The 18,462-nt window shown below is 31.0% G+C and overlaps 1 protein-coding gene across 4 annotated transcripts in view; it reads right to left on the bottom strand.

Moving 5' to 3' along the window:
- LOC134687128 (prickle planar cell polarity protein 3-like) overlaps positions 1-18,462 on the bottom strand; it is a 90,322-nt gene that overhangs the window by 26,478 nt on the left and 45,382 nt on the right. For all 4 annotated transcript variants that reach the window (XM_063547144.1, XM_063547143.1, XM_063547142.1 and 1 more), the window contains one exon: positions 2,889-3,089. In XM_063547144.1, coding sequence (XP_063403214.1) covers positions 2,889-3,089 — 201 coding nt within the window. The remainder of the gene's footprint in view (positions 1-2,888; positions 3,090-18,462) is intronic.

Genomic DNA, 18,462 nt, shown 5'->3' on the forward strand with positions numbered 1-18,462 from the left:
GTCTATATGACCTACAATTTGACATAATAGCAACTGTCAAATTGCAAAAATATCAAAATCTTTATTATTTCTTACTTGAAAATTTATGAACTAGTATGTAACATAGTCTTAATTGACTTGAATTTGTTTAATTTCTGTTTGGTATGATGATTCCAATCTGAAAAATTGAGATTAAATATGACATATTGGTAAACTGAGTAGCCTCTAATGTGACATGTTGGGTTGAGATTTTGGACAAAAAAGTGACAGAAATAAAATGTTTCTGAGTTATTTCCCTTTGCTGTTGCTATCAGCAAAAATTTGTTTTTCTTGCGAATCCTGGTGATGGTTACTAACAACACATGCATCAATAAATATATTGTGTCAGATTTATTTTAAATGAAGAACCTAATTGTATGTTTTCCTCAATCATATTATGTCATTTCATTCAAACTTTCTCAACAAACCACAAACATTTTGTGTGAGTTAACTGTGAAATATGATGGTCATATGTTTCTACTTATTTCCTATACAACATATGATGAGTAATTTAGAATTTGATGAGCCATTAAATGAGTCAGATTCTGAGATTTATGAATTTTCTTTTCAACTTCTGTTCATATATAGTATTATACTGCTTGCTCTGGCTTACACAGTGCTTCATTCCTCCTTTTGAGGATCATTGGCCAAGCCAAAGTTCAGTGCATACAATTCTTTGTGCAATAATATGTTGAAATTGAATAAAGTTTAGTGCAAGAACATACTGCATGTAATATTCCAATAACTTTTAAATTTTATTAATTGATATAGAAGATTCTTATTTATTATCATAATTCTTCTGAAAATTTATAGGTTTTTATTAAACAAATTAGGTTGGTGGCAATCATGTTTAATTGGCAGTAAAATGAAGACTGATTGATTGTTGGTGTTTAGCACCACTTTCATCACTACAGGCCATATCGAAGCAACCAGTTTCTAATTAGCTGCAATGCAACCCAAGAAACAATACATTTATATGTTTCGGCCTAAGTAAACACTTTCTCACTCTCTATACCAATCAGTAATGCAAACTTGTATTTAATTTACAGACAAAACAAAAGTTAATGATGTCCTGTGAGTCAATAGTCTTGGATTATCATATTAGAAAGAGATACAGCATCTCTCATCTGGTAAGACCATCTAAACATCATCAAGTAGCTTGAATGAGGAAATAATTTTCCAGCTGTTTTTATCTTATCTTTCCCCCCATTAATATATTAGAAAGTGTGGTAATAATTAACCTAGGATGATGTCATATTGAGGCTGAAGTGTGCTGAAATCACTTACAGTAAAACCGTGTAACATGATCTAACATGGGAAATGCCTTAAACGGCTTTCTATGTAATCTAAGAAGGGGATGAGTGGCAGTCTTTGACAAGTTAGAATAACATTTATTTTGGGTTGGTTATGAATAATATGGTACAAAAACTGGTATTAATTAATATTTTGTAAAGTTCTAGTATTGATTTGGTTTAATAATTATCTTTTTAAATTTAAAAAATAATAGACCATTATTTTATTCCTGACATTGTTTGGATACACTAGTGGTGTGTTATTGATTCATTATATACTTTGTCATTTTGAAGCTCAGGAATTCAAAACATTTGAGACTTTAAAATGTTAAGGTTTTGTCATAGTTTATAATTCAAAACATAAAAGTGTTTTACTTGTGTGTATAAAAAGTCTTTCTGAATGTTTAATATTGTTTTCCTGCCAGTTATTAAACCCTATTGCATAACATACTGACACATTATGATTATATGCCATTAGACTATCTGCCATCATTTCCATAGTAAACAAATCAACAATTCTTGTTTTTTGTTACAAATAAAGGCAACAGTAGTATATCGATGTTCAAAACTCATAAATCGATAGAAAAAAAAACAAATTCAGGTCACAAACCAAAACAAAAACAAAACCTCCGATTTCATGAAAATTTCTTGCTTGACCTTTAAATTTTTAGGAAAAAAATCATTATGCAAGAAAATGCAATAAAATATATACACATAAACTTTTGTGTGACTCAAGTTATATCTTGTATACTCCCTTACATACTGTATTGCATACGATATAAAATAACTAAACAAAAATGTTAGTATCTAATAAAATAATGACCTTTATCAAGGACAGACTCCAGGGAAACATACAACCAACATTTATATATATATGGTAAATAATTCAAAGCTATTCCGTAAAAATGTGATTACCATATGAAATATATATATCGGCATATATAAAAAGCTTATATCTGCAGCTTTGTTACAGTGAAGGAGACAACAATCTGGGGAGGTTACAGAAGAATCAATAACATAGTAGTTTTTGTTAGTTCATTATTGATGTTTTAACTTAAAAAGTTACAATGGAGGTGATCACAGATACCCCCATCCTCACAGCAACAGTATCTGGAAACCAACAAAATAAAAGCTCAGAATTTTTTCCAAATTAGGTACCATTGCTCTTTAATGGTTTTGAGAAAATGACAAACTTTATGTCTTTACTCTGCCAAAACCTTCCATTCAATTTTTAGACTAATTTCAAAAAGTGGTTCACTATTTACCACTAAACAACCAAAAGTGTGACAGACAGTCAGGCATGAAGATTCAATATGCTCTGGATTTTGTCTAGCAGGGTATGGATATACTGGTAACTTGTTAACTACCAGTTCAATTCACAACATCTTAGACTGACCAATGAACGTTTCTCGCCGCGATATAGCCTTTTTGTGCTAATGTGGCTTAAAGCAACCAACAATCAATCAACCAATGAACGTTAATCAATCAACTTAGACAGATGTACAAAAGTGAAAAATATTTTTTTAAAGAATCAGACGATCAAATAAGAAAGAAAGAAATGATTAAAAGGGTCCATACCTTGTAATCTGGACCAATAGCTTTTTTGCACTCTTCACAGTTATGTGCAAACTGTTCCTGGTAACAGGGAATACAGTAGGGTTGTTCTTCCTTCAATATGTATCGGCAGGCAACCAGTTTCTTGTCACAATGGTGGCAGGCAAGATGATCTTTGTGGAAATTCTGGTCCATGGCTTTAGTGTATTCCCCCGAAAATATAAGCTGAAATTAAAAAAAAAACAAACTGCAAAACTGGACAAAAATTCGATTTTTTTTTTGGTAGCAAAATGTATTCTGTAAATCCCAAAAGAAAGAATCACTTTGAAATGTACATGGTTATAAATTAGTCTGTCAATTCAGCTGGTAAAAAAAGTACTAGATATTTTAACAAAGCTGAGTCAATTCCATGAAATCCAGCACTGTTTTCGACATGTAATAACCCATGTGTCAGCTTCTTTATTCAATTTGCAGCCAATTTTGATTTATGTTTAACATATAACCTTATCTTCATCAATCTTATTACTTGTAACAACTGATTCTATAAAAGGATAAATTACGCCATTTTGATATCCTCCACAGCGATTTGTCTGACAGCGCAATAATTCAGGCCTGCGTTATGTACATACACAATTAAATACAATCCTTTTGGAAGCTGGATCATTTGAGTTACTCAATTCCTTTCAAGATAGACTGAATATTAATTTATCGGAACTTATTTTACTGATTTATACCCATCTTCATTAAATTTTTGGCAATTTATTACATAACATAGAAACTTAATGATAAAATTTTCATTTAAATCCTTGTTGAATATAATGTATTTTCCGTAATTTGAGGTAATAAGTTAAACTACAAATCTGATATATTATATAAGCAATAACATAAGTTCATAATTGACACTAGTATGACCGAAGACGTCCTACATGTTCTGCACAAATAAAACTATTACTTTATCTTTTACGAGCACAATTCTTGTTGACATTTACAACGATTCCAACAATGTTACATCCACAGCATGGAAAAATAGATCAGATAATAAATTTCTATTGATCTAAAAAAAAAAAGACATCCCAACAAACGAATAACTTGTCTATTTTATAATTTCTCTATGCATATCATCATATTCAAAATTAACCTTAACCAGCAATTCTCAGCGGTAAACTTTAACATTTGAAGAAAACTCTATAGGAAGGGAATTATGTTAGAAAAGATAACATAAAATCTACACAATATCGATTCAATTTATTAAGCTTAATTAAAATGTTGTTACAGTATTTATAAAACAATGTAAAAAAAAGAACTGTAAAAATAATGTCAAGCAATTCATCTATATATACAATATTTTTTTCCTTTATTTTCCCTATATGTTATATTTAAAAAAATAGATATAAGAATATGTGAAATGAGTGCCACTCAACTCGCCATCCAAGTCACAAATTGTAAAAGTAAACCATTATAGGAAGTACAGCATTTAACACACAGCCTTGGCTGAGACACACTGAACAGCTGAAGTTTGTTTAAAAAGAAAGACACATTGATTGTTTGAAACTTTCATGTTTAGATCAAAGATCAGTCATTAAATTAATTACAGTAATTTAAAACAAGAATATGGGTCCAGTTGACACCATGCCTCGACCATGCCCCCTTACAATATCACAGTTCTATGTTTTAAGGCCGTACCTTGACCTATAATGGTGAAAATCAAATTCTAAGAAATCACATCTATAATAAATTGAGCATGTGTTCTAAAATACAAATTGATGTAACCACCACTACCTTGAACCAAAACTTTCACCTGATAAGGATAGAGACATAAGGACTCATTAATTGATTGATTTTTGGCATTTAACACCACTTCAATTGGAACCACCCTTTTCTTGGACTTTCAGTGCATTTGATTGGGACATATGGTCCGAGAACACAATAATTTCGTTGTGCATATCTTATAGAACATAAATGAAAATAAAAAAAATCCCACCTGCGCTTTCTCAAAGAAACTTTTACAGTGTGTTGTACTACTTTTGGGACAAATTATATCAAAATTATAGAAAACTTCATCGGGTCTAACTCAAAATATGGACAATTTTATGTTAAGGGCGTCTTGAAATCTTTTGACAGCTTCCGAAATGCTAATTTTCAACCTTTTTCAGCTGGACCAAATCACTACTTTCCTTTAAAATTCTGAACCCAAATTTTTTTACAGAGTAATTTCATCCCCCTACTTGCAATTTAAGGCATTAAACATGGAGAAATAAATTTGGAAGGGGTATAAAAATTAATGGCAAGTAACCCACTGTCAACACTAGGGACTATATTTGTGGACAACGAAAATCAAGGGACGACAATGGTGGTCTCGGACCATATAGTTGAAACCCCCTTTTAAAAATGGCTGGATCCACCCCTGTAGCCAGTTGTTATTGATTCAGGAAGCTGGTCTGTTTGGAGAGACATTTAAAATCTGTCTCAGAACATCATTCCATAAAAACATATTCTGTGCCAGGGTAGGAACCCCCCCTTTTTTTAGAACAATCAATGCATTTGAATGGTGACATTTGGTTGAAACAACTCTTTATCCTGGCCCACCTTTTAAAAATGGCAGGATCCATCCCCACACAGGGAGAGTTATTCCAGAAACATGTGTCCTGTACACAAATATTGTATCATGCTTTATTTCACCAACACTTATTTACCATACATCCATTCATCAAGTCAGCCTGTTATATGTTATATAATGTACACTGAGGGCCATTAGGTGATATCATTAATTGACTGATCTTGTAGACTCAATAAAATCAATGAGACAGATAATTCATATATATCACCACATACAAACTACAAAACTAATTCAGTCTCTAACACAAATTGTTTTATTGGACATAGTTCTATATAGACATCAATCAAGCCAACTATTGAGTTTGCATTAGCTAACTTTACTTTGTAAATTCACATTGACCTTGGTTAAAATATGACAAACTCAATTGGTCAAAAAAGGCTCATTCTAGTACTAACTTAACAATTATTTCATCAAATATTCAAGTCGTTCTACATATCCTTTTTTCTGTTTCAGCAATGGTTGATCAAGGGGGAGGGTTCAATGCATTTGAATGGGGAAATATGATTGGACCCCACCCCCTCCCCTTGGTTGGGAACACCCCCCTTTTTTATTCGGTTTTAAATGGTTGGATTCACCCCAGAATATTCAGGAATATTGCAGGTAAAAAACTAAATCCAATGAATTTAATAAAAGAAATAAATTTCCATCTACATTTTCATTGGTGTAGGTCATCTTGGAAGTCAGATTGGATGATAAAATACTATGTACCAACTAGCATACTTGAAATAAAGTTCTGAAAATGACTGCAAAATAATGGCGAACAATGAACTTAAATCCCTCTTCAATCCTTTTCATTAAATAATATCATTTGATCCGTATCACATTTATCATCTTTTTATCAGTAAATATTTGGTAAATCAATTATATAAAACTACAACTTAAAGTAAATAAATTAGCTAAACATTAATCCAAAGATTAAACAAACACATACTTTCACTAAAGATTATCTGATTATCGTGGGATTTGCATAGCTGACAATGATCTAGACTCATTTATAGATCATTGCCCCATCAATCTCAGTCATATCCCCCCTCCAAGGATATTCTAGTGATTAAAACTGTATTTTCCAGTATACTTAATTTTTCAGATTTTTAAAATATTCTGTATTTAATCAATCTGTTTTAAACTTATGGTTATAAACCCACAACTTGCACTAAAATTAATATCCCATGAGTAATAATGATTTCACAGTATATAATTACAGTCAAATTAGTTAATATTTCTAAATGATCCTTTGCATAAAATATTAAATATTGTACAATGAGTGAAAGATGACAAAGGTAGGCATCAATATGACAGAAACCCAACAACACACAAATCACCAATAAAATAAGTCTTTCGATGCAGAAAAGACAGACAAATTTGACAACTATGTTACAGGTATGACAATTCTTATGCCTTGAAACCATGAAAAGGTGTCAATGACAATATTCCAAATCATTATAAATTAAGACCCTCCAGACCAGGAAGTAAAACATTCAATCTGATCCGATCTTTGAGGGTCCACTTTAATAAATGGAACACAACAAGGAGGTGAAATATAACCCCCTTAAGCATAGTAAGTTTCATATTATTAAGTGTAAAGTAAGCATAAATTTCTAACAGTAAAAATACATCACAGTTTTTTAACAGTGTCCATCTAATGAAACTTGTATACAAAACAGAAACCCTTAGCCATGATGACATGAACCAAAATAAAATTAGGGAAAGTCCGTAAAATTTGGTTAATTCAATTTTAACCAAACCTGCGCTTCAGGTGTGCTATTTACATGTACTTGTCCCACACAGAACCATGTAAAACAATACTTTTAACAAAATGTAATTTATCACAAAAAGTAAACTGTCAGCTTTACATAAAAACAGCGATTACTTTCAACATAAATTACATTTTTGAACATTTTACAAATTAATTTTTTTCTTCAACTATGTATAATTTATCAGACATATTTTCAAACTATAATCTTCATCTGATTCTACAACATTAATGAAACCAGAATACAATTAATTAACTAAGACAAAAAATCTTCTCACCTGTAATTTACCTGGAGATAATTAAGAAACCAAGAAGCTGAAGATTCTAAAGAGAAATCTCCATAATTTCTATATAAGTAAGATCTGTGAATTTAGGGAAGTGTGCAAAACTGTGTGCAAACTATTCCTACATAAAATAGTGAGAGTAAACAGTAACATTCTTTATGATAAATCTTCATAATCAATCAGACAGATTATTCTGACTGAAGAACATCTGCATATCTCTAAGGTTAGTTGTCGCTAATATTTAGTGCAGTTTATTTAGAAGGTCAGATGCTACTGCTGAAGGACATCCTATACCAACTGATTGTGGTTTGATTCATGTCCAGTGGCAAATATTTCAGATGTTACTGCTATAGAACATCCTTCCTATACCTATACTAACTGATTCAGAAGGTCGTATGCTACTGCTGCAGGACAACCTTCCTATACCTATATTTAACTGGTTGAGGTTTGATTCATATCCAGTGGCAAATATTTCATGTATAATAATAAGGGTTGATTTTTTCCCCATAAGCATATTCAAGATAAAAATTTACTCATATCCAGTGGCAAATATTTCATGCTCATTCAGGTTGATATTTTCCCCATAAGAATATTCTAGACAAAAATTTTATCATATTCTTAAAGGTCATAAACAGTTGTGTATATACGAGGGCAGGGGACAATGGTCAATTCTTAAAATGTTCATCTAAAAAAAATTTAAGAACATTTCATACATGAACATGTATAATTTACCCTAGAACAATTTCAATTTGTTTGTCTCAAAAACTTATGATTTGGAAACTTATCATCACAATTTTTACTTAGATGGTTTGTTTGTGTCTACAGGGTGTCAATGTCCTTTCTCCCCTCAAAATAGCATCACTGATTATTACCCAATAATTCAATGCACCTCTGGTTTACTGCATACTGTGGTTATTTTATAATTAGCATTATTCTCTGTGGTTATGGAAATAAAAGGTAATTATGTGCATTAATTGTGGTTTTATCGTTTTATTCTTACTAATAAAATGTCAAAATCAGCTGTCTTGTTAAATATGAAGATTCATATTTGCACTTCATTCATAACTTTCATAAAAAAATCTGTCAAACCAAATGTGGGTCTACAACTTCTGCTGTCAATGTAATAGCGTAGTAGTGTAATGATGGCTGCCAAAAAAAGATTGTTTATCAGTAAAATACAGAAAAAAGATGAAATTTTACCCAGATTACAAAGAAGCTTTAGTCCAAATTTGTGTTTGTCAAGATTTTTAGGATGATATTTCAGTGCAAAATACTGTCCCTGAATTTCTGGCCATGATAATATTTTACAGTGAAATACTGTCCAAGACAATATTTCCTAATCAAAGTATTCCATGAGGAATCCTATGCCATAAGTGAGGGCCTGATGGGTTATTTTTGCTATAGTGATCCGTTTTTATACAGATTTTCTTTTTTATAATTTTGTGATCCAAGATCATGGAAATTTATCTTCTGTGAATCGTGACTGACAAAAAAATCCACTCATGAATCGTGATAAGACTCCCCCCCCCCCTTTCCCCATCAGGCCCCTTGTAAGTGTTACTGGACAGTTCTTTAAAAGTATGTGCAAAACTGTGAAATGCTGATTCAAAAAACATTCTCATCTACAGTATACAAGCATGCAAATCTTTAAATTTTTGATAGGCATGTTTTTTAAAAATACTTTGATGATATCCTTGTTCAAAATATTAAACGTCTTTGCATGAAACAAAATTTTATGACACTCCATCTATGAATTTTTTTCTCAATATACACAGAATATAAATTTGGATAACCTCCCTTTAACAAGCAATCTATGAAATATTGTCCAATAAAGACAATATTTTATACAGAACTTTGTCTTCTGATGGATCTTTTTCATAGATGGAGACAGAATGCAAAGATATATAATCGTGAAATATTGTGTTGGGCGACAATTTTTTCTCTTTTTGATGTATCTAACTTTAAACAGTAAATAATTAATGCCAGATAAAAGCTTTCAATTATTTAGAAGGGAGATTAACCTTTCAGCAATTTACCCTTATCTGCAAAATATTACGATCTGTTGATATGAATTCAGTAATGCAGTCCACTCCATTTCTAGTGAATAATTCCAATCATTTAGCACAATTCTTCTTAAACAGATACAAAAAAGAAACAAGAGTATGAAGAAGGTTGAAAACAGAAATGCAAGGGGAAGATAAAAGATACAGAAAAGGGATGGGAAGGAGAGGGAAGGGGTCATGGCAGGCCAAAGTTTGGAGTTATACTGGTAAAAATTAAATCCATTTATCAATTATGAAGCTCCATTAGTGTGGATACATGATGTCAGGAAGGGCTAATGATAGTTTTTATCCTTGAACAGCAAAAAAATACCTCACAAAAAACTGTCTTTCAGCATGAATTGGCAAATTCAATACATAAAAATAACTCTTTACCACCCTCTACTAAAAAATAGAATATGTGATTACATACCAGATTATTAAGCAGGACAATAAACAACTTTGTATCTCACAATTTTACAATAAATAAAGAAAGTTTGAGGAAGTTTTTTTTTATCAACATTTTTATCTAACAAAAATGAATACTCATCAGAATAAGTGGAAGCCTCAATTTGAATGATATAAATAAACAATCTGACCTGTTCCTGGTATTGTTATAGACCAGGTATCAATATCTCATAGATAAAATCCTATGTTTATATTTTGTTTATCCTTTAACATTTACATGGATTGTTGTAAACATTTTCTAAATATTTGGCCAATAAACTAATAGGAAATTGATTATTTCCTGATAAACTTGATAACTGAAGTGCGATGTGTAACATGAAACTCTGAAATATGTATCTAAGTGCTATTAATGAAAGGATACTGCATGTTAATGAAATTAAGAGTTATGCAACAGAGAATATTGGCTTCTGAAATAGAAGATTGAGGGCAATAAAATTTAAATTCACCATAAATATTTTTTTTGTCTTTTTTCATATTTTTTTTCACCTATATTAATATTACACACAATTCTTTAAATTTTAAGGACTTTCTATGGACTTTAAAATATTCTTAATATCAGATTCTCTTCCTTGATAACTGAAGTGCGATGTGCAGCTGGCGATGTGTAACATAAAACTCTGAAATATGTATCTAAGTGCTATTAATGAAAGGATACTGCATGTTAATGAAATGAAGAGTTATGCAAGAGGATATTGGCTTCTGAAATAGAAGATGGAGGGCAATAAAATTTTAATTCACCATAAATATTTTTTTTTTGTTTTTTTTCAATTTTTTTTCACCTATATTACACACAATTCTTTAAATTTTAAGGACTTTCTATGGACTTTAAAATATTCATCAAATTAAATAACAGATTCTCTTCCTTGATAACTGAAGTGCGATGTGTAACATGAAACTCTGAAATATGTATCTAAGTGCTATTAATGAAAGGATACTGCATATGTTATGAGATATGCAACAAAGGATATTGGCCTCTGAAATAGTAGATGGGGCAAAATATTGCTATCAACCTTTTTCATTTCTTTATTCATTATTTTTCAAAACAAATGTTCATTCTATGCACAGTTTTTGAAAATAGAATATACATATTAGTCAGGTTTTCCATAGAGTCGTTAATATTCATCATATTAGATATCAAATTCTCGTCATATGGGGGTACAAATTTCAAGATATCAATATGATACTTTTCTAAATGAAATATCTGTCCATTTTTTTTAAATTGTCTTGAATTAGTCAGAAAAGTTGAAGGTTAATTAAGAAAAGCACTTTAGACCAACAAAATTTATGAAGTGCTATTTTCGTGATAATAACAAAACAAAAGTTGTTCATTACAATCATGATTACAGATTGGAACAGTGAAAGGTATAACATCATGATTAGAGATATAAGATGACAATCATGATTTGTTGATCAGAGATCATGATAGATAGATAGAGTATGTAGTAAATGATAATAATCAAAAGTGTTTGACTCAGGTACCATGATTACAGATTGTAGATAAGAGATTTGTATTTGAATCAAAATTTGAAACCACAGTATGTAAGAAATTGACAGGAACATAGTCGATGAAGTATCTGAACAGTGATACCATATCCGTAGCCAGGGGGTTCGGACGCCCCCCCCCCCCCCCCCCCCCCCCTGAAAACGAATAAGAACTGTTAAAGTCTCAACGTTCTGTTCAAATTGTGACTGTTAAAGTCCAAATCGTGAGTCCAAATACCCCCTCTTGCTATGGGACTGGATACAGATTGTAATTCAAGACAGGAATCATGATCAGAAATTTGACTTGAATCATGATTAGAGATGATTAAGTTGGAGGTATACTTTGTATAACTTCATTTTACTTCAAGATATAAACATATCTATACATTGACAGGTTGAGATTCCTCAGAAGCTAAGACCAGTAGCTTATAATCTTTCTGCTGTAACCACTCTGACCTATAAGTAATTGTTGCCAACATTTATTTTCTGATACTTTATAAGCATTTAACCAGTTGATGGTCATTACAATGTCCTTACTTTTCTGGTGCATTCAGATGGGGGAAATAAAGAGATGTGGTATGATTGCTATTGAGACAACTATATCCACAATACAGAGATCAAATTAGACATTTACCACAATCTATATTCAAGTTATTTTTCTACTGGGGAAAGTCCATAAATACAAAGTCAGAAAAACTTGTTGGTTAACAGTTAGTATATGTATTTTTTGCTGATTTTATTAATTCAATATAAAGCTTAAACTCTGTTCTGGATTTAAAAAAAAAATTGAAGGTTATAATTTTCAGGATCATCGACCTTGACCTCTTGATAACTGGGGAATACCACTTTAAAATTGTCAGACAGATAACTGATGACACACCTGTAAAGATACACCTGTAACTAACAATATCACAATCTTTTCCAATTACCTCAGACCTATAATTACATAACAATTGTTTAGGAGGCAGATAAATCTGCTTAGCTGTGTCACAACAAGGCAATATATCTGAGTTAAAAGTACATCAGAGAGAGAAGGTACTTTTGTTTGAAGTTGGTCCAACTCCCACGAGAAATAGGGGTTAAATGTTGATGAAGTTAAAACAAAATAGATGTTAATTGAAATGCACCTTGTCAATAAACATGCTTAAAAGATAGATTTATTATAACCCCAAACCCTTGAATAGTGAGTTCTTCAATTTTGAGGGAATATGTTATACAAGAAACTGTACTGTTAAAAACATGCTGGTGTAGGTGGGACATATAAATTAAATTATGAACTGTTGCTACATTCTGCATTTCAGAGTATATTCAGTGGCCAATCCAGAGGGGGTTCGGGGGGTTGAAACCCCCCTTTTTTTTTGGCCGATCAATGCATTTGAATGGGGACATATAGTTGGAACCCCTCCCTTTATCCTGGGTTGGGAACCCCCCTTTTTAAAATGGCTGGATCCGCCCCTGATATTTCATTGAATGAAACTCCCTTTTTGGACAGGGAATACTAGGTCAATCTTGTACACAAAACAACCTACTGCAATGTTTTCTAAACATTTGTAATGATTGACTGTGCATGCTCAAGGTTTTTTTATAGAGGATATATAGTAAATGTTTTCGTTGTTCAACTTGTTGATCTCATTTCAAATTAACTTATGTTGCTCCATGCTAGAGAGTCATTATGAATCCAGTTTCATGCAGACAGTCATTTTGTTCTGTAAAAAAAACTTGAAAAAAGTTTTTCTTCTTCAAATTTAATTACACTTTTCATAATATTCCAAACAAGCATCCCATTTTTCTTCTTCTTGTCTATGTATAAGCATCCTTTATACGGATCACCACCATGAGTTATGGCGTATAAAGGATGCATTCGAAGCCTGTATCGGTACAGATTAATGTGAGCATTTGCCTACCCAATTCCCCAGCCAAGCCGTGATGGGTCTTATTACCAGAAAGTTAACCTTCCCTAAACATAATACAATATAACAAAATAAAACATACCAACTCACACACTCATTCTCTGTGATAGTTAGGGAGCTACCATTTGACTTTTATGGGGGGGCTAGGATGAAAATTTTTGTCCTGCTTTTTTTTTTAGTTGTAATTCCTGTCCTGCCTTTTTATTTTTAACTCTATTCGGTCCTGCCTTTTTTTTACTAGTTTATCCTGACTTTTTTTACACAAATTGTCATCCTGCTTTTTTTTTTTTACCATGTTGCTCATCCTGACTTTTTTTTTTACTCAAAACTCCTGTCCTGCCTATTTTTTTCAAATTTCATCCTAGCCCCCCATAAAAATCAAATGGTAGCTCCCTTATAATAAACTTCTTCCCACAACATTGTCTATTACTAAATTGACAATTAATTATCTACTCCCTATGCATGTAATGTATTTTTAAAAGGTTTTTAATTAATCCATTATGTACCTAATTATCAATAGGATTGTGATGGCTTCTGACCATCTGTTAACATTCCTAGATGCTGTAATGCCAGACCATGTTAGCTCTGTCTGATATGACTTGTCTTCATTTCCTGACAGATATCTTATGCTTCAAACTATACTGAGTAATCAAACAGACCTTAATATTATATTAAATACTACCTGCACAGAAAACAGATGTTTTATCAATATATTTGTATTCTTTATTTATTGAAAAAGTCAGCACTTATTAACCTGAAGTTCGCACCAGAGATAATAAAATTGAGAATGGAAATGGGGAATATGTCAAAGAGACAACAACCCCACCAAAGAGCAGACCACAGCCGACTCCAAAGTTGTAAAGTAATATTTTCATTATTGTATAAATTAAAGAAAATTATTAATATAAGGAGGTTTATATGAATGTTTTAAAAATACATGGACAAATATGATATAAAAAGATTAAATAACACAACTTTTCTTCAAGGATGAAAAATGTTAAATGAGAAGATTGCAAAACAAACCAATTTTCTAAAGGATGAAACCTTAAACCCTTTACAAACATGTCATATATCAGACGATCACATTGAGATGAAATTTTACTCTTTGGAAATTTGCAAACAAGAATGAAAATACCATCTCTGCCTAGGTTCAAATTGATAGAAATGCAGTGTTTAATTCTAATTTATTCATTAGGTCATGTTCTTCTGTGCACACTACCCCCTTAATATATTATATAATCACATTGTGCATAGTGTTGTAAAATGATGTCCTTTATGGGTTCTTAATTAGAATAATAAAACTCATATCTTATCTAATATCACATCACTCTCAGTGATAATGCAATGCTATTCTTAGAGAATTAATTAATTCTTTGAAGCCAGATTTAATGCTTTCTATATTATCTATAGTCTTTTGACAAGTAGGTAATTAGCAAGAAATAAGTAATATACTTTGCACTAATATAAAAATATTCATTTCTACATGAAAATGACTGGTCATAGCCCTTCTTTATAGAACATAAAGCACACCATTATTATCAGATATACAGTGAAACCTGTTCAAACCAAACCTCTTCTGGACTTAAGATTTTGTTCCATTTTGGCGGATGTTCGGTTTAATCAGGTTCACAACCCACTTTATTTGATATGACGATGAGTACAAACATGTTTGGTTTATACAAATTTTCGGTTTATACAGGATTTGGTTTAATCAGGTTTCACTGTATAACAGAATTGTATGCCAAAGATGCTGAAAAGAAGCCAAACAACAAATTTCCTTCTGAAGAACATGTAGTAGGTAAAGCAGGGCAGTTACCAGTACAAATCAGGGCAGTTACCTGTACAGATGAGGGCATTTACCTGTACAGTTGATTGCAATTACATTACATAATGACAGGAAGATGTATTTGTAATTTCTAAGATTTTTAATTAATAGACATTCAGATAGGTGCTAATACAGTGGAATTCAAAAGGCAAAAAATGGTTAGAGAATCCCTGAAGAATGACTGCAGAGGGCCCCCACTAAGGCACTCAGTAGGCCCCACTTATGAAAATTTCACCACTGGATTTTAGAGTACTGTTGAAATAGCTAAAAACAACAGACAGACGGACACGAAACTTAATGAAGACAATAGATCTCAAAGACCTTTTGGCCATGTGATCCAACAAGACATTAGTCTTCCCATTTTCTCTGCTACATTGAAAAAAATACATCAATTAAAGATAAAGGTCATAATGACCACTATAGTTCTATATCTGATCACACATTAGACTACATCTTTTAATGGGAACACAGGTCAAAGTTTTCACCTGCAGGTCACCTGTTATTCTTTATCCACAATTGTATCTCCATATCCTCCCAGGTATATCTGACAAATTACATGATAATAAAGCAGTAAATTTTTATTATTTTGACAGAAGATATGACACGCCATTGTACATATTTACTTTGCTGTTCAAAGAAGGCTTGACCAAAGTTGTTAGGTTATTGTAAATTAATAAAGATTTAAGAGGAAGAATTAAAAACCTACATTCTTTCATCACATACTATAAATCAACACACCTTCAACAATTAGGTAAAAAGTCAAATACTCGTATTTTAAACTTTACAAAGAAGTTTAAATAATTTTGACAGAGTACTTCAACTTTTACAATTGTCTGTTAAATCCTAGATTTTTATTTAATCTTTCAAAATAAATACTTATTCTTTACTTTTAAGAGGTTTTAGGAGGCATATAAACTGTTTAGAAAAATCATAAAATAGGTCTTCATATATTTTATACTTTGTCTAGCTCAGGGAGGAAGAGAATGTGTCATCATCTGAACACACTTAAAAGTTTTTAAAAATATTGTAAATTAAGAAATTATTGCAATGTTTTCATTATTGCCAAAAGTACGACAGGGCTTATAATAATTGCAATAATTTAAACACACATTTAATACTTTTTGTCTCACAGGAATATATATAATTACAGCAAAAATTAAAATCGCATTTAAGTCAAATGAAAAAAATCGCAATAATAAATGCATGCAATAATTTCTGAATTTACAATATGGAGGATTCTTTAATTTCAGAAATCTTTGAATTTTAGTATTTGCTTCCTGCAATCACTTTCAAAAAACTCTCAAGGTTAAAAGATCAGTCTTTCATGTTCTCTTATCTTGAAGTAGACTCTTATTTACATTAAATCACATACTAAAATAATATGTGACAAGTTGACATGCTAGCCACATGTTTTAAGGAAGATTTTATCTTCAGATTACAGATCAAACTCCAGGACAAACTGAAAAAATACTTTTTATCAGAAAAGTTTGATATAATCAAGGGTAGGTAATTCAGGATGAACTTATAATTACACAAATAATATAAATCTGATTAATTTTCTATCTTCTATTTAAATTTTAGTGATTCATATCACAGGAATTTCCTACTGCTAATAACTTGAAACAATTATCAATCCTTAGTGTGTTAAATACAAGATATTTGTTGCCTTTGCGCCAACTGCAATATTTACTGCTAAGCATGACAGACTACAGCCTGTTTAAATATGTTCCATTAGTTTAAATTCCCACTTATTTTATTGAATTTTTCTATCAATTTTAGTTCGAAAGTCATGTTATAAGTCAGAATTTTAATAAATTAATATGTTGATTAAAGCTTGTAATTTTTAAAAGATATAAATGAAATTGAATTTTCACTATTTCAAAATTTTACATTTGCCACAATTATGCCCCCCCCTTTTTATTTTTAGGGACCAAACAAATTGTTCCATTCTGGCACTGAGGTCAACAATTCCCTCTGACCAAACTCATACTGATAGCTATCTCTAGGGCAAGAATTCCATAATCCTTATATGTCATCTCTTTTTACTGTCCCTCTGGTATCGTTCGTCCCTCTTTTCAGGAATAATTTTATGATTACACACCTTGATACAAAGACCACTATTTATAACTCTACATTTTAACATAAATGTTTAAAATCTATTATATATCAATTGTATTTTAATGAGAAATATAAACCCATATAATGGATATGACTTATTAACATTGAAAATCCTATTTTGACTTTCAAAACCCAATAAAGGCATTGCCCCGTCAAATCCTTGAAATATTTTTTCTTATATATATTTAAAAAATGTAAAGAACTTATCTGATGTACTATATAATTTAGTGAAAAGCATTATGTAATGAAGAAACATTAACAATGGCCTTCGAAGAAAATGTTGATCTTTCATAAAACCCTATAAATAGTTATTCAAGAACATGCACATTAGTTAAAGTCTTTTAAGTCAATTCATACATGTACCAATCCCAAGCAACACTCCTAATCTTAAAGTTGTGTTATTTTGTATGTACCCCTTTTTAATCTAAAATGAAATCACATATTTTTCAATCTGTTTTCAAGGATCGTAGACTTTGAATAGGATTCCTTAAATCAACTTGACATATTAAGTATTGTTATTATTAAATTACAGAAGATTACGAAAGTTTATCCCCTTGTAGTAGAAGTAAACATTAAGATCAATATTCAAGATTTCTGAATGAAATTTTCTCAAATTTCATCAAACAATATGTTCATATTAAATACCTGTGGCGCTTTTTCTTCTTCCAGTCGCTTAAATACATCCATGTCTGTAGTGGATTCAACAGCTGACATCTTCAAGTCACCCATTTTAAAACTTTTTGAAAATAAAATCACTTCTCAAATACAGGTAAAATTTATAGTAGTAAAATCATTAAACCGGAATGACTCATTCAGTGTCTGATAGAAAGTACAGTACTAAGCTGTTGTAAACTATCTTGTTTATTGATTTAAGTGTCCAGCCTACATTTTAATTATTCATAGAAAATATATGTCATAGGTAAAAACTAGGTAAAAGGGATATTGATGGTTTTGTTCTAGTTCTTAGATAAATGACATATATTCATTTAAACCAAAACAAAAGATAATATGGTATTTTTTTCCCAATCATTCATGCTACTTTTAATTGGTTGTGTTTAATTAAAACACATATAAGAGCCTAAATTATCGAATTTTAAAAAAA

This window comes from Mytilus trossulus, chromosome 10, assembly GCF_036588685.1.
Source record: "Mytilus trossulus isolate FHL-02 chromosome 10, PNRI_Mtr1.1.1.hap1, whole genome shotgun sequence".
Lineage (NCBI taxonomy): Eukaryota > Metazoa > Mollusca > Bivalvia > Mytilida > Mytilidae > Mytilus > Mytilus trossulus.